Genomic DNA, 23381 nt, shown 5'->3' on the forward strand with positions numbered 1-23381 from the left:
GTAAATAGGAAGGAAGAAAAGGACAGAAAGCACCAAAGATTTTTTTTTAAAAAGCTCCTCCATTGCAATTTTCTTTTCAAGAAAAGCTATACTTAGTTCAATATCTGGCATGATGACAATATCAGAGACACAACATCTCATCACATAAAAATTGATACTTAGGATCCATGGCACCTGTGCAAGTGTCACTAACGGCACGGATTAAGGAACCTTCAAATATCACCACCACAATATTTTACACTATTTTAAAAGGGAAATCTATGTCATTGCAAACAAATCTATCAAGAATTCAGCACAGCAGACTTGGGTTAAAAAAAGAAGCAGTAAGAAAGGAAGATGGAAAGCAGACTGTGAAATGCCTGAGGTATGCTTCAAAAGCATACAATTGTAACTCTAATACCACTTTGAGTGCTATGGGGTCACTCTATCAAGTCTTCAGATTTATAGTTTCATTTGAATTCCTGTCAGAAAGTTTTAGTGTCCCATCAAACTACAATTCCCGGGATTCCAGTGGATGAAATCATGGCAGTTAAAATGGAACCATACTGTTTTAGTGTAAAAGAGATCTTCATGAATGTAGAGAGAGAAAAAGATGAGGATAGTAAGAACAAGCATATGAATGTGCATATGAAAACACTATGGGCTATTTTTAAGCCAAGATAAAAACCATGTCCATATTGCCAATAAAAATTAGAGAAGAATATTTAAATTATATGAGTTTTCTTAGACTATATATACACAAAATATTTGGCAAACAGAAGTATTTTGCTTTAAATGTTGACCTGTGAACACAAGTTATCTTGTAAGTTTGTTGTACATTTTTGGGCTGTATGGCTATGTTCCAGAAGCATTCTCTCCTGACGTTTCGCCTGCATCTATGGCAGGCATCTCAGAGGTTGTGCGGTCCTCACAACCTCTGAGGATACCTGCCATAGATGCAGGTGAAATGTCAGGAGAGAATGCTTCTGGAACCCAGTGATTCTGGCCATGAAAACCTTCAACAATATATCTTGTAAGGTATGTGATGTGAATTTCAATGGTCAAATCATATCACCAGACATTTTTATTTCAATGTACTTGTCAATTTTTTAAATATAGGCAGGACAATCAATTTTATGCTATGCAAAAGGTTTTGAATAAAAGACTGTAAATATATTCCCAGTCCAACTGCTAGTTGCTTCTGTTATTTCCTACAATTCATCTTCTGGAATGAATATACTCAAAATGATCTCTTTTTTTTTTTTACTACAGCGATTTAGAAATGTGCTTTTCAAAAACATTCTATGATGTTATACTTAAATTTCTTTTGAATTACTTCAAAAGAAGTAATGACAAATGACAAATGACAATGACAAATGCTATTTTTTTCATGGGAACAACCTATTTAGATCTTTCAGGTAGTTCTTAACAACAAATTACTCATAAGAAAGGCTATACTGCTAAGAGAAATATATATACCCTGCCACTGACGTAAAGTACCCCAGAGGAACAGCTTTATAACGCAAAATCAATGCAATACCAACCATGACATGATTATTAAAAATTAAATACATAAAAACCATTCTACAAAACTATTTAAAAACTATTTAAAAACTGAATAGAACATATGGATATATGAAACAGGATGTAGAGTTCTTGCTCTTCAGGAAGAAAGTTAATAATATGATCATAATTTAGTTCCTCAATATTTGGACCCTAGTCATACTGTGCTATCATGTATTCTGGCACTGGAGCAGGATCATGTTCCAAGATGCTGAAATTATAGCAGCAGTAGTTAAAATTGTGCAATATGTTGATGCAATAATTCTTAAGGTTTTTTTTCTTGTGTAACTTGAGAAACTGCAAGTTGCTTCTGATGTGAGAGAATTGGTTGCCTGCAAGGACTTTGCTCAGGGGATGCCTGGATGTTTGATGTTTTATCATACTTGTGGTAGGTTTCTCTCATGTCCCCGCATGGGGAGCTGGAGCTGACAGAGGGAGCTCAACCCATTTTCCTCGGATTTGAACCGCTGACCAGCCATCCTGCTGACACAAGGGCTTAACCCTCTGCATCACCAGAGCTCCTATATTCTTAGGTATGTGAGGTCAAATAATCTCTTCTCAATTGTTATGTTTCTCTTGGTGAATGAAGACATACATTCTTGCTGTAACTGGAATCCTACTTCTAGAGCACAAAACACTATAAAACCACAAAGGAAAAGGCAAGGTGCTGGTAGAATATGACCCCTAAAGAATACAATAAGAAGGTATGTTTCCTCCAGGGTTACTGTAAAGAGATTGCTACTTTTAAGAAAATAAATAGGACCTTTGAATTCACTGGAGTTTAGTTTCAGGATCCCATGTGGATACCAAAATCCATGGATGCTCACTTCCCTTTACATCAGGGGTCCTCAAACCAAGGCCCGGGGGGCTAGATGCGGCCCTCCAAGGTCATTTACCTGGCCCTCGCTCAGGGTCAACCAAAGCCTGAAACGACTTGAAAGCACATAACAACAACAATCCTATCTCATCAGCCAAAAGCAGGCCCACATTTCCCACTGAAATACTAATAAGTTTATATTTGTTAACATTGTTCCTCATTTTAATTATTGTATTGTTTTAAAGTGTTTTTTACACTACAAATAACATATGTGCAGCGTGCATAGGAATTCATTCATTTAAAAAAAATAAATAATCCGGCCCTCCAACTGTTTGAGGGACTGTGACCTGGCCCTCTGTTTAAAAAGTTTGTGGACCCCTGCTTTACATGATGTAGTAAAATGGCGTTCCTTATATAAAATGGCAAGATAAAGATTTGCTTTTGGGAATAAAAAAAGTTTTAAGCTCTGGATACCAAAAGGGCAGCCTAGAAATATTTAAAATAAATTGAATAAATATTACTGTGTTCAGGATAACCCAAAATTTACTGAATCACAAAATATTTTTTAAGAAAGGACAAAACTGACATGCCAGAGTTAGTTATTTTAAATGCACAGTAACCATGGACTTTTTCTCATTTATTTTAGTTAACTTCTGGGATCTAGTGCTATGTTATACAAAACATTCTTCACCACATCTTGGCAAAAAAGGAATCAGTCCACCTCTCTTTTTCTCTAAAATATGGAAATGTGGAAGACACAATATAAATGATATCAGAAAAAGGTTGAAAAAGATGATACTTAAATTCCACCAACATCCATCACGCTATCCTGGAGCATTATCCTTTCATAGCCTCTATTAGCCTTTGCTGTGTCAGTGCAAGTCCTGGACACTTCATCCTGTTTATAATTGCTGATGAGCAGTAATAAGGCCTCTATGCCTCAGCTCCCGGATGTTCCACTTCAGTGCCCACCTATTAGGTAATAACTTTTATTTACAGCCTTGCCTGATGTGCTGTTCTGTTAGTACAAGTCAGAACTGAGAGAGGGTTTTTTTTTTAAAAAAATGTGGGGTCATTAATGGTACTGTCACTCTAGGATATACAGCACACCCTTGTTCTATAATGGTACTTCTTTCAGTGAAAAGGACGGAAGACAGCTGGATTTGTAACAGTGCCCTCCACCAGTCAAACACTGAAGACCTCCTTAAAGAGCACCTTAAAGGTCAACTGAACAACAAAACTCTCTTCAAGTTGTTTTTATAGTTAAAAGTGCCACTAACCTTTTTTACAGTTATCATAGACACTACAGAACAAAAGAATACCCAATTAATGGTAAACTAGAACTTTTTGTCCTTGATAGACACATGATGCATAATAAAAATGTGAGTGTGGAAGAAGCTTAAACATAACACCAAACCAAATCCAATGAACTAGTCACTGCATTTGGCATGATGCATCCTAATACCTTCAAGTGGACCATCATATTCAGAAAAATTACAAGTTTAATGACAGTTACCCCTCTATCTTGCAAAACAAAACCTTGTAGTTGTTGTTGTTGTTATTATTATTATTATTATTACACCCCACTTTTTCTCTCCCTAAAAAGAGACTCAAAACAGATTACAATAAAACAGATACAATAAAAGTATCAAAAAAGTACAAACATTAAAATAGAACTAAATATTAACAATATTAAAAATAAACAGTTTAAATCCCAAAGACTAATTTAAAAACTATCCATAGTTTAAAGCACAGAGGTTGTTATGTTAAAGTTATGTGACATATTATATAGTTGTGTTTTAAGTCCACTTTGTGGATGAAGTGAAGTACAGTTTCTGGGGCCCAAATTACAGATTTTGATATGATCTGTGAAGAAGTCAAAGAAAATTCCATGGAAAGGGGACAATTTCAGAATGCCCTCGGGAAGTCAGCTGCCCTTTCCCAACATAGCATTAAAAAAAATGTCATTCAGAGAAGGGATTTCTTTCTCTCTTTTTTTGGAGGAACCGTTCTTTTCTCTGAGTAGGGTGATGAAAGATGAGAGTTTAGGCCAATGCCACGAAAATCTAACAGAAGCACTAACTCCCTCTTATTTTCTTGATGCTCCTTTGAGGGAAAGCATCAGAGTTGCTGCCACCGCCATTTTCCTGCCTGGGTACATAGAAAGGCTAGAAAGTGTCACCATGGCAGAGAAAGTAGAGAGAGTAATTGCTTCTTTTAGGTTCTTCTAGGGTGGAGTAACCTCTTGCCTTTTTCTACTCTACTCACAGAGGGATTTTTCTTTACTGGTAAGGTATAGTATTTACAGTAACACAAGGACAAGTCAACACACCTCATTGGGTAAATTTAGATATTGCATAAGTATTCCAAATAGAGTAAATCATAGGTTTAAGTCAAATAGTATGTTCCAATTTATTCTAGATCCACTGAATAAATGGAATCTACACATGTGCAGATATATTAAGTCTTCATGATATTCAATGGGTCTACTCTACTAATTAAACCTTGATAACAGAATACATTGTGGTTGTAAGAAGAAAACTTACCTGCCAAGATAAGCATGAAAAAGAGGGCCATTTTTCATAAACAGACTTAAGACAAGACAGAAGACTGCTACTGTGATCTGTCTTGGAAAGTAATATATCTTCAATAACTACTTCACTCCAGAAGAGAAAGGCACCTCTTCTATTAAAGTAATAGTTATTTGTTTGATCCTGAATAAACAATTTTTCAATAGGAGAAAAACAGTATTTAAAGTGAAGGAAATAAAGCATAAGAAGGCAAAGTGATTACATGTACATCTGGATGACCCATCCTTTCTCAACATTTTTAAATTTGCTTTAAACCAGTTTAAGAGGCCACAGTTGAGAAAATAAACAGGTGGAAACTGAATTGAGGCAAGGTGGAGGTCACAAGGTAAGCATTCCCAATGCCCTGCAGGTTCTTCTTGTGACAGTAGTTTTCATGGGATTAGGTGCTCCTCAACGCCACTTTCCTGCCCTATAGTCAAGTGACAGCAATGGCTATAAACCTCTGTTAACGTCTCCATAGAGAAGAAGGGTTTTTCTATATTGATCCAAATTTCTTTAACCTTCTAGGATAAACTGTAGTAACTTATGATAGTCTGCATAAGGCTTCCAATGATAATAAGTGAAATTCTTAAAGAAGAACAGAATATTTCTTTTTGGTACAAAACTCCATAACAATGCTGTTTACCAATACATTCCTGGCCACAATTCAAAGTACTGGCTCCTAAAATTAAAGCTCTTTGTGGTTGAGATTTGCATATCTAAAGAAGTATTTCCTCCTATTTGAGTCTCACTGCAAATGTTCTGTGGAATGGTATCTCTGCTTTGTGTGTAAAAAATGGAAAGCACCCAAGAGAACTCATGAATGAACGAGACCTGTCTCAAGAAGTCTGAGGTGATTTTTATTACTAAAAAGCTCTTGCATTTTTGCTAATATATGAAGGCATTCTTCAGGGGGTTTAACTATGTGCCAACAATCTGTGAGGTATGGAAACCAGTAATTACAAGTTGGGCTTTTCCACAATAACTTCAGGGATCTAACATGTTTGCTTGATGAACTGAAGCTTTCCAGGGATTTTGTGAAACGTACCTGCTCTGCAAAACATACTGTTACTGAATGAACATTGTATCTCTGTGCTACTAATTTTGCATTTCTCAACAGCATTGCGTATTTTTTTTTACAGAAGGCCCTCCATTTTTGTGGGAGGGTTATTGACTGGTGAAAGTAGAAAAACCATATCTATCTCTAGTTTTCCCAAATGCTAACACCCAAACAGACACAAAATACCTGTATTGGCAGGATGACTAGGTCTGGTTGTGTGCACATTTCCTTTGCTTGCTTATTCGAGGATGGGACGGGGGTCGCCATTCTCGCTTTCCTGCTTCCCTGTCTCATTCCCAATGCATGTGAGCAAGTGAGCAAACCCTGGATTGCTTCCACATTCTATGTTGCCAAATGTTGTGCAATGTTTATTCAAAGTAATAACTCATCAAAACAATTATCAGCCCTGGTCTCTTCTTCAGTATATAGCCTGATAAAAGTATAAATCAAATCAAAACAAAATCAAAATTACCTGACTCGCAGGATCTTTTGGTTGCTGTTGTTAAAGAGACATGAGCTGTATCTGTGCATGGCCCACCTGGGAAAGAGAAGACAGTCAGTCAGTCAGTCCTGGCACTATTTTCCATTTCTATACTGATTATCCAGAATAGAATTACATCCAGTATTTGTTCAACAAATATAATCTTGTGAAATACACACTTAAATGTGTGCAATACACACTAGTGAGTATGGTGCAGTGCTTTGATGATTCTGGAGTCCAGGGATCAAATGTCGCTTTGGTATGAAAACCTGTTGAGTGGCCTTATGCAAGTTTTATTCTCCCATCTTCAAGAGAAGGTAGGAATACATCTCTTCTGAACAAATCTTGTCAAGAAAATTATAGAGCTGTTTTAGAGTTGCCATATGTTGGAATGACCAGAAGCTACAAGACAAAACAAGACACACTACTATAAGGAATAGAATTTTTTTTACTGCAGTTGAGTACTTTGGCTAGAAATGAAGAAACAATAGTCATTTAATTAAAACAACATTGTCCTTTAATTCAAGACAGCTTTTCACAATTCTTCAGCAGCGACTCCCATATTATTATTGTTTCCAAATGAAGAGAGTTTATACAGTAATGTATACAATAGTACTGAAATGAAAACAGCTTTCCAAAGAAAGCGATGAAAAACTGTACTGGAATTGTTCATGATTCTTGAGTGAATGATTTTTTAAATCCAAATCCCTGTAAATAAATATGCATCAGTGAAAAATATTTTTAATCACAGTATTTTATTCAGATAGTTTCTCAAGCACGTTTTTTCACATTACTTAAAAAAGACCTAACTTGATTATCCCAGTACTAATCACTAATAGAAAGTAGTAGCAATTTTATGTTACTACGTAGATCAACAGACTTTTTGTTCCATTGGCATGAAACAAGAGTTTACTTTGAACATTTGAATTGCATTCCCATTCAAAACTGTACTCCTAAAATGGAATCGCGCAAAGCATTACATAATGTTCAGCGTCAACAAAAGTGGATCTCTCATTCTCCTATATATCAAAGTCAAGTCAAGTCAACTTTATTTATACCCCATCCCATCTCCCTTTGGGGATTCATAAACAACGTATGTATTAAAATCAATATAACCTATAGGAGGAAACATGGCTAATAGTTGTTGGGACCTAAGTTTTACATTCCAAAACAAGCTGTAATACACATCACAGAACAATTCTCTGTAAAGCTTGTTAATCTTCTTCTTAATAATTATATATTTCAGTAAGCCATATGTCTGAATATTTAAACTGAAATAAATTCACAGCAAATGTGACTGGAAATATTACACTGGTGAGCACCCTTTGGGTTTGGTTGTTTTACAAATTACAGATCCACCTAATAGTAGTATTGTCTAGCCCACATTTGACAAGTCTGCTTGCAAGAAGATCATGGGGGACTTCGTTGAAGGCCTTACTGAAATCACCACACTTGTACCCTGCTCTTCTCACCCCAAAGTGGATTCTGAGTGGTCATGCTGTCTTTCATTAATCACAGCAGTCCTTTCTAAGTGATGGCAGACTACCTCCTTAATGATCTGCTCCAGAACCTTTCCTAGAAAAGTCAAGAATGTCTGGTGACATGGCAAGCAGTCCTTTAGATGGCTAGCAAGACATTCTGAGTTGCCAGAGTGTGAGTTTCATGAGTCCCAAGGCATGTTAATTTTGATTTTGTAGAATCATTGGCCAGAGTAAAATATTTTCCTGATGTTAAGCTGACTGGACGGAAATTGTTCTTTTTTCTTTCTTTCTTGAATTTTCCCTCCTTCGGTCTGCTGAAACCTCTGTTCTCCAAGAATTCTTGGATTATTGCCAGTTGTTCTGAAATGACTTTTGCTGGTTCCTTCAATACTCTTGGAAGTATTGAAGGTTGTGGGACCAGGCCTTTGGGCACCTTGGCAATTAAATCAGACAATCAGGCGAGTAAGACCAGCAGGATTGATGAAATGGAATGAAAAATTAGATCCATGAGCGAAACGCTGACCATGTAAAGGAGAAATTGGGTTTGTATTTGTTTTTATTGATTTTATGTTAATTAATGCATGCACTTTTGTGAATTATATTATGATATGATGTAAGTTTATGTATGATTGTTTTATGATGCAGGCATCGAAGGGTGCCTTTGCTTCTGTAAGGCCGCTCTGAGTCCCCTTCGGGGTGAGAAGGGCGGGGTAAAAGAACCCCAAGTAAATAAATAAATAAATAAATAAATAAATAGTTCATCTGGTCCTGGAGATTTGAATTCATTGTAAATTGTCAAGTATTCCGATTACTTCTTAACTTAGTTTGGGTTGCATTTCCCCTGTTACCTCGTCTGCTCCGTATTGCTCAGGTTGAACACCAATCTCCTTTTGGGAGAACCGAAGTCAAAGAAGGTGTTGAGCAGCTCTGATTCTTCTTTATCCCCTGTTAGCATTTCACCACCTTCTCCACTCAGAGCCCCTTCATGTACTAGAGTCATGTATTAAATTGGAAATGATAATAAGAGCTGTTTTCAAGTTAACATAAGCTACTACAGTCCTCCAAAGATTTCGCTAGCAGTTTTAAAGACGATTTTAACAGACTTTCCCTATCCCACATATCAATTTGATGCTTAGCAGCACGGAATGAAAAACAATAATCATAGTGAATCCTTTTTATAAGCCTCACAGTAGGAATTCTTTTTTTGTTCACAGTTTTGAAGCTTACTTGAATTATAAAGCAACAAGAATGAGATGCATGCTATGTTAACCAATGTAACTTAATTTGAAAAAAAATGTTGTCTCTTGTGTTTTTGTACTACTATAAGAAATGTTGAAATAGGGTGATGCAAAATTGTTCATAGTAGTTAATCATATCAATTATTTTTATATACTTCAAGATATTATTTGTCTACACAGGGATCTATTCAGAAATACGAGGTAAAGGAGAAGAAATAACTATGGTAAAAATAACCGTACGAATTTTTAAGTAGCCGTGTTATTCTTTTGTTGAACAAACAACACAAAGTCTCATGGTACCTAAATGACCAGTAAATTTATTATGGTGAAAACCTTCATGGGAACTCTGCATTTTAGGAGATGCAAAAATGTTAGCTCAAGTTGTCAGATTTCTATGGGTAAATGGCGGGGAATAGTAAACAATGAGGGAACTGAAATGCAAAAGTACAGAGAGTGATAATTACCTTAAATGCTTTTTCCTCAATGCTTTTTCTAAAGCTATTTCAACCATTTTGAAAGAAAAAAGTAAAACAATATATAGATGGTATTTTACTTCCACTCAATTATCATTAATTAAAAAGAGTGCATCTCTTGCTATAGAAAAAAAATGAACAGAGAGGGAATTTTAATTTATATATCACTATACTGTCTCCAGATAAGAGAATTTTAGAAGCAGGTATTGAATAAGCATATTTTAACAATTATTTCAGATTATTATTACTATCTATTAGGGCTGGGCGGTTTCGTTTCGTTAATTCGTAAAAAATTCGTTATTTTTTTTGTTAACGAAGCGATAACGAACCATTCTGGAGCAGCTTAAAAACGATTCGTTTCGTAAATGCTTCGTATTTCGTTATGTATTCGTTTCGTTATTGGTTTGAGGTCGTTTCGTTATTATTTCCGCATGTCTGGGGCAAATTTTATAGTTGTTTTTTGTTTAATTAGTGAAAAAAAATTATAATATCACACCAACAGTCAACAACAGAGGGAGAGGGAAGCTTCAGAAGTTCCCCCTGTCCCATTTGGAGGTTTTTTTAGCGTATTGCGCGGTCGCGTCCGCCATTAATGAATCGATTCGTTATTGTTTCGTTATTGTTTTGTAATTTTTTTTACCATTTACGAAATTTCGTAAAATCGAACTTTTTTTTAAAAAAATTCGGAATTCTTTTAAATATCGAAACGCAAAAAACCCCCCCAAAAACGAATCGATTTTAGAAACAAATTTTTCCGTTGTTACCCAGGCCTACTATCTATCTTTATAAACATTAAAGACAAGTAGGGCTTAAATACCCTAAAGGCATCAGATTCTGTCTGATCCTGGAAAATGAGTGGGGGTCAACTCTGGTCAGTACTTGGACAGGAGAATGCCAATAAATACCAGGCATATGTAGGAATGGGCAAATCTACTTCTGAATATTCAATGCCTTAGAAGAACAATGAATATTATTGTTCTTAGGCAACAGGCTACATGAAGGCACATATTCACATACAATAAATACTTGCATCATAAAAGTCTTACACCTGTTTTATTTTCAGTGGCTAGAATGGTTATAGCTAAGGGATAGAAAGTTTCTTGAAGGATGGAAGCTACTAGATCTGGTATTAAATGAAAAGTTAACAGCTAAATGTAAAGTTCTTAGAGAAAGTACGACAAACATCTTTGTTGTCATATTCTGGCTATCCATTGGTTTTGTAAACAATACATATGATATGTTGTCGAAGGCTTTCATGGCCATGTTCCAGAAGTATTCGCTCCTGATGTTTTACTCACATCTATGGCAGGCATCCTCAGAGATTGAGGGGTCTGAACCAAGAGATCATTTTAAAAACAAACACTAATTTAGTCAGTTCATTAGTGCAGTGACCCCCCCCCCCAACCTCTGAGGATGCCTGCCATAGATGTGGATGAAATGTCAGGAGAGAATGCTTCCTGAACATGGCCATACAAGCCCAGAAAACTCACAGCAACCCACCCAATACATATAATATCTGAAGACAACCCAGATTTCATAATAAATACTGCAAATATTTGCTATAGGATCTTTATTTTTTTGGAAAATGAAGACTCCGGATCATGACTGGCATTCAATATAAACTAACACATTTTTTTTGTTAAGAAATAACAACTGCTATTCATAAAGGGCATGCTGAATTGGCATCGCTACACCAATGAACTGACTAAATCAGTGTTTGTTTTTAAAATATTCTCTTTGTTCAGATAGCAACCTTTCTAAAGGATAGTTACATCACTTGGAAAGAGGAGTCACAAAATAACCTGTCAGCCAACACAGTAAACTTTAGCTTTCAGGAATCTCATCATATGAACAGATTCAATGGGAGAGAAGTGTTTTGTTATTATACTCTAAGCAAGACTCTAGCTGAACAATATGACTGCAAATAATGACAACTGTTTTCAGACAGATTTTGTTAGCAATAGATTCTCAAACTGACAAATTAAAGTCAGACTACCCGTTTGAATTAGCAAATTGCTTTGCAGTATCAGTAGCATATAGAGGACTATACATATTTTACACTGAGAGTTTACTGAAATTTGATTTTACATTTTACTTAAGAAAGAAGCATAATTTCTTTAACAATTCCTCCAATATATTGTCTAAGTTGGATGCATGATGAATTGGATCTATGATGCTGATGATGACGACGATGAAGCAGTAAAAAACATAATCACTGAGCTTTAATGGAACACACTGCTCCTGTGGAAAAAGCAATAACCTGCGCCTCACATTTCACTCTAGGGTAAAATTTTGTAAGCATTGATTTCAGCAGCAAAATACATCCAGGACCTTACCATTTCACTAAATGTTCTTTTGCACTTTATTATCACAAACTGCAATAAAGAACTGCTTTACGAATTTCTAATGTAAACAAGACCCAGCATGGTGTTGTTGTTTGAGCATTGGACTACAACTCTGGCGACCAGGCTACAAATCCCTACTTGGCCCATGCTCTACGTGGGACTGCCTTTGAAGACGGCCCGGAAATTGCAGTTCATGCAAAGATCGGAGGCCAGATTACTAACTGGAGTGTGCTACAGGGCGCGGTCAACCACTCTGTTTAAACAGCTCCACTGGCTGCCGATAAGTTTCCGGTCCCAATTCAAGGTGCAGGTTATTACCTACAAAGTCCTAAACGGTTCAGGACCTGCCTATCTTTGTGATAACATCTTCCCCTATGAACCCGCATGGGCTCTAAGATCTCCCAGGGAGACCTTTCTCTCGCTTCCACCTCTGTCTCAATCACGATTGGTGGGGATGAAGGAAAGGGCCTTCTCAGTGGTGGCCCCCGGCTCTGGAACTCTCTTCTCAGGGAGATTAGACTGCCATCCACTTTTTGCAAGGACCTAAATATGTGGATGTTCCACTATGCCCATGATTAATCAGTTCACCTGTTAAACAAGCCCTCCGACTGTAATTTTCTATCTCTCTCCACTGCCCTACAGGCCCGCCATTCAAATGACAAATGATATTACCCTTCTAGCCCTAGTTACTATTGGCTCTTGCACTTTTCCTCCAGCCTCTGTCCGGAAACTATTGCACAAGCTCCTGGCCCTCCAAGCTCAGTATTTATTACTGTTTAGGTAATTGATTTTTATGATGTTGTGTTATGTTTTATGTTGTGTTTACTTTATTTTTAATTTTTATTTTATTGCGTCGGGTACTTAATCTATGTTTGCCTGGGCTTGTCCCCATGTAAGCTGCCCCGAGTCCCTTCGGGGAGATAAAAATAAAGCAGCAGTAGTAATAGTTGTTGTTGTTGTTAACCCATTGAGTGACTGTGGGCAAGTTACTCTATCTCAGCCTCAGGAGAAGGCAAAGGCAAACCTCATCTGAACACATCTTGAGAAGAAAATCCTGTGGTAAATTTGCCTTAGTGTCACTGCAGATCATTAATGACTTGAAGGCACACAACAACAGCAACATGGCCTAATTGTACATTTCATAAGAAACAGGCAGAAATAGGTTTTGGCAGCAGTATTTTCCGAAATGACTTCTGCTCCAACACAAAAAATCACCTGCTTGTGTGAAACTTTTCTAAAATGGCTTAACATATCTGCCTACCTGCTAAAATACACTATTGACAGATGAAAGTTAGGTCTATGATCAACTATTCTCTTACATAAAACTACAGTTTGGATAGTTCTGAGTAGCCTACTGACCCAGAACAAAGTCATTTGTTGTGTGACAGACATTCAGCTCCTTTTTAGAGCATCTCTTTTTTATACAGTATATAGCATCCAATTACTAGTGGACTGGCAGCTTTCAAACTTGATCTCAGCGAGCCTCCCAGTATTAGAGAGAGACATCAATTCTGACAGTTATTCTAACTTTTGGAACAAAATTGGTCTGTAACTTGGATTACCAATATTCATGCTTCAGCTAGGCCTCGAAATAACTACTCAGATACAAAAAGAAAGAAGAGACAATTTTCTTTATTCTTTCTTTAACTATTTGTAACTTCTATTGTATTTTGAAAATTCTTAATACAATTATTATGAAAACTAAAAATGAGTGAAATAAAGGTATATTGAAAAATGTAATGGGTTGTAGCAGAGTTGTCAAGGCTGCTTCAGCTACAACCCACACCTTCATTAGAGAGATTTACCTCATATTTTTGAGGTGAATAGTAATAATTTTTTCTGGAAGCCAAGTTCAAAGCTAGTGCTCTATATTGTTTTAACAATTTCATTTGAGCTTATTAGCATTATAGTGACAATTCCCATGATTATCACTGTGTGTGAACTGTGCCTGGGAATCAGTCTTCATAAGTATCAATTTCAGAGTACAACGTACAGAATGAGTCATGTAAATGGTGGTACTATTTGCAGATATAAGTAGACTTATGGGGTTTTGTTGTAAAAAAATATTTCTGAATTCTTTTAGCAAAAGGCCAAACCACACCAATTAAGAAAAAAATGTTATCAGTATATCAGCTAAAAATTCAGATAGAGCAACATACCTTTAGCAATCAACCCCTTGTAACTTTGCATACATATTAACAAAAAGGTAACTTTTTGTAGATTTATTGCACTTCCATATTCCCTTTTAATTAACATGACATTTACATAACATCACAATTAATTTTCAACGACAGGCACTGTAGACTAATTAGAAATGCATCTTCCTTTATTAAATACGTTGACAACTTCATTCCCACTATAATCTCTTTGATGAGTTTACCTTTGCAGGATTAGCCATATTGATATACCAAGCTTCACATTCAGATAAAATTCTAGCTATTAAAATTAAAAGTAAAGCATATGCAGACATTAATAAAAGCTTCTGTGAATATTATTTTTGCAGTGGTATATATCTCAAGAAAATGTATGCTGTTAGTTCCCTTGCCTTTATTCATACTACTAATACAATTTACAAAAACAAAAAAAACACACAAAAAAAACAAAAAAAAAAAAACCAAAAAACCACCAAGCCCAAAGTCTTTTCTTACAAATCTGCAAGAAAGTACTGTAGAAAACAAATGTGAAAGTTCTTTCCAAAGTCTCAGTTCTCTGGAATGAGTAATGAATGATGAAGAAATGGAAAGGAAGAGAATGATAAATGGCGATTGGTAGCCAGAATATTTGTGATTGGCAATGACCACCTGACAACAGGATCTCCACATAATTTGTAGCTGAATATTTCACAACAATCAAATATTAAAAACACTCTTCCTAGCTATTATGCAACTTGACAATGTCTCCTAAGGTAAGGTAATACTGACGAAAAAGATAACAGATCTGGGTTCATATACAGAATATAGCCCTGTAGTAGAACTGGCTACAATTCTGGATCAGCATTTACTACTTAAATACTTCACAGCCCAGTAGTTGACATGTTATTCATATTGCACTGAGAGGAGCTTGAGATAACACAGTTCTAGAGCACTGTGATTATTGTTTCCATTCAGTTCACCTATGCTCAAATCTTGAACAAAGTATTTTGTTCTATTTAGGATTAAATCTAGGATCACTTCTCCTCCGATCAGTTCTATTAGAATTCTAGTGCAGAAAAGTTTAAGATGTCTAGAAATACCACATTTATTCTGTCTATATAGAGTTATACAAGTTATTATAACCCTTTTCCTACTGGAAGCACTGTTTACTCACATTTTGAAAATTTTCCTAATAAACATGTTAATTCCATGGAAGTGAGTGAACAGTCTTACAGAGGAAGTACAGATCACTTTGCGAAAACGATGCGAATGCAGGCTACTAATCAAGAGTAACAAATGTAAGTTCAGGATCAGCTGCTACTATTACTATAATGCCATTTAATAGTAGTAGTAGAAATATGTGAATCTTTGTGGGGTTATTTACAAGACTAATATCCGGACACTGAACATATAGATCACAGTGGTTTAAGCAATCTTCTTTAAACTTGTGAAAACCAATACAGGTTAAGCATCCCTTTTACTCGAAATACTAAAATACTCCAAAACTATCCATATGATTAGCTGAGATGGCAACACCTTTGCTTGCTGATGGTTCAATGTACACAAACTTTGCTTTATAACAGAATTATTAAAATATGGCATAAAATTGCCTTCAGGCAATGTATATAAGGTATAGAAGAAACATAAATCAATCTTTGGGCAACTTATCATGTTTCTACAGTATATACAAATACACGGATTTCAAAATCCAAAGCAATTCTGGTTTCAAGTATTTTGGATAATAAGAGATACTCCACCTGGATCATAGGGAACTACAGGGCCTTAAGATGATATTTTCAAGGAGCATCTACTAACAATGCTTGCTTAGCGAAATGAATTTCAATATAAGGTTCCATAGTTTTTACTACTTTGTTACAGAAAAAAGATACCTGAATGTCCAGTGTTATGCAGAGTACAGTTTAAAGGTCTGTTAATTAAAAGGACTTTTAGATGATGGCTGGTTTTCTCCAACATGCATAGTTTTTATACAAGTGTGCCTTGAGAACCCACAAAGTTTGAAGTCAGAGCTGACTGTTCTCTAGCCAATCACTGCTAGTAGCATGAACCTGAATCCTATTCGTATATCCAACAAAGTAGATCCATTGTTATCAGCAGAATTTAAGTGTTGACTCATCAGTCAATTGATCTACTTTACTTTGCCAACAGGATTCAAGTCATAATCATCAGAAGTGATGAGGAATAATGCAATAATAAGAAAAAGAAGATCGTAATACTGAAATGTCTGTAAGTACTCCCTTTTTATGTGTCTGGAGCTTTATGTGCAACTTGAGTACTAATCTTAAGAACTCTTAGAAAATATCAACTCTATGGAAATAGGCAATTGAAAACATCTAAAATATAGCATTTGTCAAAGTGCTATGAAATGCTAAACTATGGGAAATCGTAATGTTTTTGATAGAACGTCTGGAAACTCAAAAGATTGTTCATGATCTCTGAGGTGGTCTAGAGAAATGATAAGCAAAGTCTGGTGTCTAGGGAAATCCGCTTACACCCTGAATGTAACCATGACTGCATATAATTGGAAGAGACATGCCTAGTACATCTACATAATCAAGTTTGGAAAAGCCCATGAATTAGAACTACAACACAAAAGAAATAAAAGTGAGGGAAGAAATCTGGAATGGAAGTCTCCAGGGCTACTGCTTCCTTCCTGTATATATGGATAAATTTTAGCCACATATACAGTACACTTTAGTTGCTCAAGATACCAATAATTTTGTAACATCATCTTACATAGGTAAGATTATTTAAATGGATTAAGATTTTTTTTTAAAAAAATAAGATTCTTCATGAACACATTTTATTCCAATCTTCTGACAAAGATTTTTTTAAAAAATCTTTAAGGCATACGCCTCCTGTAACAAATATATTAAAGCAAAATACTGTAGGTCACCATGTCAACATAATTAGTTTTGCACTGCTATTCCCAACTGTGTCAAGTGTGCAATGCTCCTCTTCTTAAAATGGGCTCTCTGTTTTCAAAAGTAGGATGTGCAACACAATTGTGCCCTGCAACAAACACGAGGGCTATCTGGGTCCCTATAACAACTCCCACTGATTAGTGATTTTATCTAGCCTATAAAGATGCCCTTTTTACTTATACCCCTTCATAATTTTTACTTTTCAACTTCTTTATCCTACTCCTTTTCAGTTTCTCTTCTCTGTAAGAGGGAATGGAAGATAAGATTAGTAAAAAATTTATCATGGTAGACCTTCTGTCTACAAGGTAGATGTGAAGGAGAGATACCCTCCCCTAACAGATATTTGCCAGGGAGCCACAGCCAAGAATGTACTTGCTTGCACTGTTTAGTCTGGAGGTTCATATTAGCAACACAAAGTATGTGAACCTTGCTTCATTAGTTCCTGCACCACACTGCATTATGGGCTGGGGGGCTATTACAACTTCTGTTTAGATCAGTTAGAACTTATAACGTTATAAAAACTAATGTAAGATGTTTAGAGTTCTCCTTTGAAATATGCAAAGAGCAGGTAAAGGCGCTGCAGCAATAACTACCACATCCCATCATACTCACATTCTTCTATGCATGGCTGCTTCTATGCACCTACACAACTGGGAATCCTAAGCTAGAAGGTTGTTGATACGCCAACAAATAAATGAGGTGAGTTGGACATGTACATTGAAAGAGGGAGAGAAAACACAGTCCGAGACTTTACAAACATATGGGGAATAGATTTTCAGTATTATTTTCAACTTTCAAATATATGAATACCACTAAATCAAATGGTATGCTTGATAAATGAAGGACAAATGAACAGTGTATGAATATTTATACAGTTCTTCAAAACAATCCAATCATGCCTAACAATGTAATCTGAATTTGTAGAGTATCTGAAAAAGTCAAGCACAAATTAAAATGAGATCATATTCTCTGTGAAAAAGTGCTAGGAAAATATGGAACCTGATCCAACTGCCCAAACCAGATTTTCTACTCTGACATTTTTCATGTCATATTCCAGTTTAGATTTCTTAAACCTATACAATGTCTGCTTTAGCAGTAAGTGAACACGAAAAAAGAAAAACAATGTGACAGCCTCAGAGAAAGAGATGAAGGCCTCAAAGAAAGTCAAATTGTTGAAGTATATGGCATGACCTTTTAATAAAGTACACAAAGACTTGCTTAATAGACAGAGCCCGAAGGACTACTTAGAAAAGTCTTTTCACTTTTTTCTATCTGAATTATCAACATTTTAGAGAAAGCCATATACTTGGAAGCCCAGCAAATTGTCTACAGATAATACTTCTGCTGGAGAAACAACACCAACATGGTATCTCAAATCAACAAAAAATTAAATTCTCCCCAAGCAAGCCTAGAGTGAAGAAAGCAAGCATCATTTTATCAATAGTTAAATCTATGATCCCTGGGTAGTTCTGTGCTCATGTAAGAGTGATACATAACTTCAAAAGATAGTCTACAAATTGTGTGACTGGCTTACATCTGTTTTTATATATATACACACACAATGGAGATTAATCCTGGACTACTGCCATCCCACTTCAGAAGAACTGTTGGAAGTGGCACTTTTCCTTAAGCAAACAACTCATGCTTTAAAGAGAAAAAATTTGCACTTCAGGTAGCATTTCAAATAATAGGTTTTTTACATGAAATAAAGGATATCTATACAAGTAGGCGTGGAAAAAATCCTCTCAAAAGAAAGATGCCTGGAATTACAGGAAATTACGCAATTACATTAATGGGTTGCCAACTGAACTGCTGCAAAATTATAGATTTTTTTCCTACAATATTCTGATGCATCTTAAGAAAATAAGTTTAAAATTTTCCCATTCAATAACACGACTAACATGATACATCTCTGGTGCAACATGATGGATAAAATGGCTTGCCACAATTATAGTCTGTTATTTAGTACGTTATTATAGCACCGCAATTGGAGATGTTGACAAGCTGGAATGTGTCCAGAGGAGGGCAACTAAAATGATCAACGATCTGGAGAACAAGCCCCATGAGGAGCTATGGCTAAAAGGAGACATGATGGCCATGTAAAATATATGAGGGGAAGTCATAGGGAACAAGATTGTTTTCTATTGCCCTGGAGACTAGGACATGGAATAGCAGCTTCAAACTATAGGAAAGGAGATTCCACCTGAAAATTAGGAAGAACTTCCTAACTGTGAGAGCTATTCAGCAGTGGAACTCTCTGTCTCAGAGTGTGGTGGAATCTCCTTCTTTGGAGGCTTTTAAAAAGAAGCTGGATGGCCACCTGTCGGGGGTGCTTTGAATGAGATGTTCCTGTTTCTTGGCAGGAAAACCCACAAGGTCTTTCCCAACTAGATGACTCTATGATCCCAGAGATCAATGAATCACAGCTAATGCCTTGATCAGAGAAATGACAAAAGATAGCCATCTGTATTTTTTATTTAAAAAAAATAACACCTGGGTATGGCAATTTGAACACATTTTGTTGTTACTGAGATATATGCAAATCCTATCAAGTAAAGCATGCAGCTGCATTTCACCACTCAGCATTGAAATGTTATGTTTTAAGGAGCGTTGTAACAGTCAAAGCAATATATGCATTACAGAGCTCCCTATAAGTTAAAATAAATAACAGGGGGAAACACTCTTAAATTAAAATTTTAAAAGGCATCGAAAGTTTTGGTGCTCTTCATTATGGGAAAAAAACCTTCCACACTGAAACTATCATCAATCAGAAAGGCCCCATCTGTTGTATAATTAGCTCTGATAAATGACACTAATCTGAGCTACATTACAGAACTACTTTTGGGGCGTGTTGGGGCAAAGGGAGAGAAAGCGAAAACTGTAAATAAATCTAACCACTGTTTCACTTACAGCTATCCCAGTAGGAAGTCATAAAGAATTTTTATAGGTAGCATTTTCTAATGTGCTTCTGGCTGTGCTGCACAATATCCATCATCTTGGAACATGCATTAGCATATGTACAGATGTAGAGAAGAGAAAAATGTTTTCAAAATTAGTTTCTCCATTTGTATACTTTATAGTTGAACTCTTCATTGGAAAAAATTACAATAGGATGTTCCAACAAATCAGCTCTTTAGGAACAAAATGAATTCTATCTAGAAGATGCTGTACCACTAAATGCCTAATATTTTGGGGAGTCTGCAAAGAAAGATGCAAAAAGGACTGTGTCTATGATATCGCCCCAATGGTTCAATGCAATGTTGTGGACAGAAGCAACACTGTGTTGCAATTCAATATTATGAATATGTACAAGAGAGACTAAGAAAAATATCTAATACATATTGTTGTTAGTTGTCTTCAAGTCATTTTTGATTCACGGTGACCCTGTGAATGGGAGTCCTACAAGTCTCCCTATTATCAACAGCCCAGCTCAGGTCTTGCAGACTCAAGGTCGTCACTTCCTTGATAGAATCTATCCATCTAATATGCAGTCTTCCTCTTTTACTACTCTCCTCCACCTTTCCAAGCATTCTCATTTCTAGTCAGTCATGACTTGTCATGATTGATACAAGTATGGCAGCTGTGGTTCAGTCTTCTTGGGTACTAGGGAGAATTCAGGCCTCCTTTTTTCTATTACCCATTTTTTAGCAGCCCATGGGATCTTCAAAACTCTTCTTCAACGCCATGTTTCAAATGAATTGACTTTTTTTCTACCAATTTTCTTAACTATCCAGCTTTCACAAATATACATATAAATGCGAAATATGATGGCATGGACCATGCAAACTTTAGGATTTGGTGATAAATCTTTACATTTCAGAGTTTTGTGCAATTCCTTCACAGGTGACCTTCCAAGCCCTACTCTACTGATTTCTTACTGCAATTGCCACTCTGATTGATGACTGAACCAAGTTACAGAATCCCTTGAATTATTTCAGCATCTTTGTTGTCTACTTTAAAGTTAATGTAAATAACATGTGTCATTTTTTACTTTAATGTTCAACTGTAAACCTGCCCTTGTACTTTATGCACTAATTTACTTCAATATTTGTCTCAAGGCTTTGCTATTTTTTGTTAGTGGTATAGTCTCATCTGCATATCCTACTCCAATGGTTCTCAACCTTTGGTCCTTTTGTATTGTTGGAGCTGAAATCCAAAATCCAAGACCATGGGTTGAGAACCACTTCCTTACACTGCTGATCTTCCTTTTTCCAATTTTAATGTCCCCTTTCTCCAAATCTTATACTGCTTTACAACCAATGTTTTTGGTATACAATTTAAACAAGCAGGATGATAAAATACAGCCTTGTCTGACCTCCTTGCCAATTAGAAATAATTCAGTTTCTCCATATTCTGTCCAAAGAGTAGCTCCTTGTCCAGAGTACTTCAGGGCAACCAAAAGTTGTGGCACCCCATTACTTTAAGCTTTTAAATTTTTAAATGCCTTTTCTTTCCTGACATTTGTTATTTTTTCCACCATATATGATAAAAGTACTTTTGTAGGGTTTGCTTGCATGAAAATTAATGAAATTATTTTAAAATTACCACAGTGCCTTGTGTGAAATGTATCATATTTATTCAAATCTAGTGTGCTATCGATGCACATCTCAATTTTCAGAACCCCGAAACCAAAATAATAATAATCTGGCAAAAAAAAAGTGCTGTGGCAAAAAGTGCACTTTTTGTAATTTTGCTGGAAAAGGTATGCATTACAGCTGCTACATGATTAGAATTGCTTAAAAAATGGTGGAAAGGAAAACCTGAGAAATAGACAACCCTTCCCTCAAGGAGCCTCTACTGTTTATCCTATTTCAGCTTCCTTGAGTGCATCTATGCTGTAGAATGAATGCAGCTTGACACCACTTTAACTGCCTTGGCTCAATGCTATGGAATCCTGGGAGTTGTATTTCTACAAGCTCTTTAGCCTTCTTTGTCAAAGAGGACTTTTGCCTCTACACACTACAAATCCCAGCAATACTTGAAACTATTGTGCACCCTAATTTTGGCAATGTGTTTTTTCAAAAAAAAAAAAAGTGCATTAGACTCAAATAAATATGGTATATTGCATATTTCCGATTTGTGGGTAATTGTTTTGTATTCCATATTTGTACATGATATAACATATACATGAAGACATAAGCATAAGTCATAAGCACAGAATTTTTAAAAAGATGCAATATTTCGGTAAATTGTGGTAAAAAGACAGAGTTCCACTGAACACATTAAACAAAGGTTATCTTTCAGGCTCCTTTCTTTAACTTCAAAGCACCTCTGATTTTAAGTGTAATGTAGTTCCTCTAAAATAAAACACCCAAATTTAAAATAGAATTCAACAGATTTGTTTAGTAGGTTTGCAATTTACATGCAAGGATTGAAAGAGGAGGGAAAGGAATGGGGTTACATAGGCTATCTGAAGGTGAGGTATTGCTATGAATACCGGTATCTTCTATAAATCACTTTTAGGACAGGTACACCCCTTTTCTTAAAATAAAATCTACTGAATCAAACTCTATCTACAGTAAAAATATATACAGTATATATAAATCATGCTCTGAATCCCCTATCAAAGCAAGAAAACCCTTCTCCTACTTCCACTAAATGTTTCCTGTTTACTATGAAAGGAAGCTGTGGACTCATTTTATAGCTCTCTCCCTGAAACATGATCAGCTTTTTTGAAATACTAATGAAAACATCCCTGTATAATGGGTTATGACCTAAAGTGGACAATACTATAATTTCAGATATTTACACAAAGAATATATAGTTGCAATAAGTATTTTTTTCAATAACAGTTTCTTAACACCGAAACTCTAGATCTTGATGGCATTTTCCCCAACAAAGACTACTGTTTTCCAAAAGTTTGTTTTTATATTGTAGCTTTGGCTTCTGAAAGTCTTCGGCTTGTATTCTATTGGACTCTCCTGCTGACCGAATGGCTTCTATTTGTGGAACAGCAAAGAGGAGTAATTCACCCTGTCCCACAGCAATAACTCTGTGAATCTTTAAAATGTAGTGTGAACAGTTAGAGCAATTCTACAGCAGATAAGGTGGCAGTGGAAAAGCAAAAAAAAATTCACATTGTTGGACACTGAGCTTTGCCTTTTAAGTCCCTTCCTATTTTGGAGCTGAATGACACCATGTCTAAAATATTTTGATGGATGGGAAGCCTCACTCTCTTGCTGGGATTCCCTGTCTGGATAATATGTTTCTTGTACTATAAAATGCCAAAGTCAACAGATAAAAAATGTTTCAAAGCAGGAAGCAACTGATTGAAACTCAGCTCTAGTCTGCAATTTACAT

General features: G+C 35.9%; 1 protein-coding gene across 1 annotated transcript in view; it reads right to left on the reverse strand.

Moving 5' to 3' along the window:
* Positions 1-23381, reverse strand: part of ZFAND3 (zinc finger AN1-type containing 3) — a 122305-nt gene that overhangs the window by 34263 nt on the left and 64661 nt on the right. Inside the window, exon 5 of the mRNA XM_060754080.2 lies at positions 6462-6527. Within this exon, the coding sequence (XP_060610063.2) occupies positions 6462-6527 (66 nt within the window). The remainder of the gene's footprint in view (positions 1-6461; positions 6528-23381) is intronic.

This window comes from Anolis sagrei, chromosome 1, assembly GCF_037176765.1.
Source record: "Anolis sagrei isolate rAnoSag1 chromosome 1, rAnoSag1.mat, whole genome shotgun sequence".
Taxonomy (NCBI): domain Eukaryota; kingdom Metazoa; phylum Chordata; class Lepidosauria; order Squamata; family Dactyloidae; genus Anolis; species Anolis sagrei.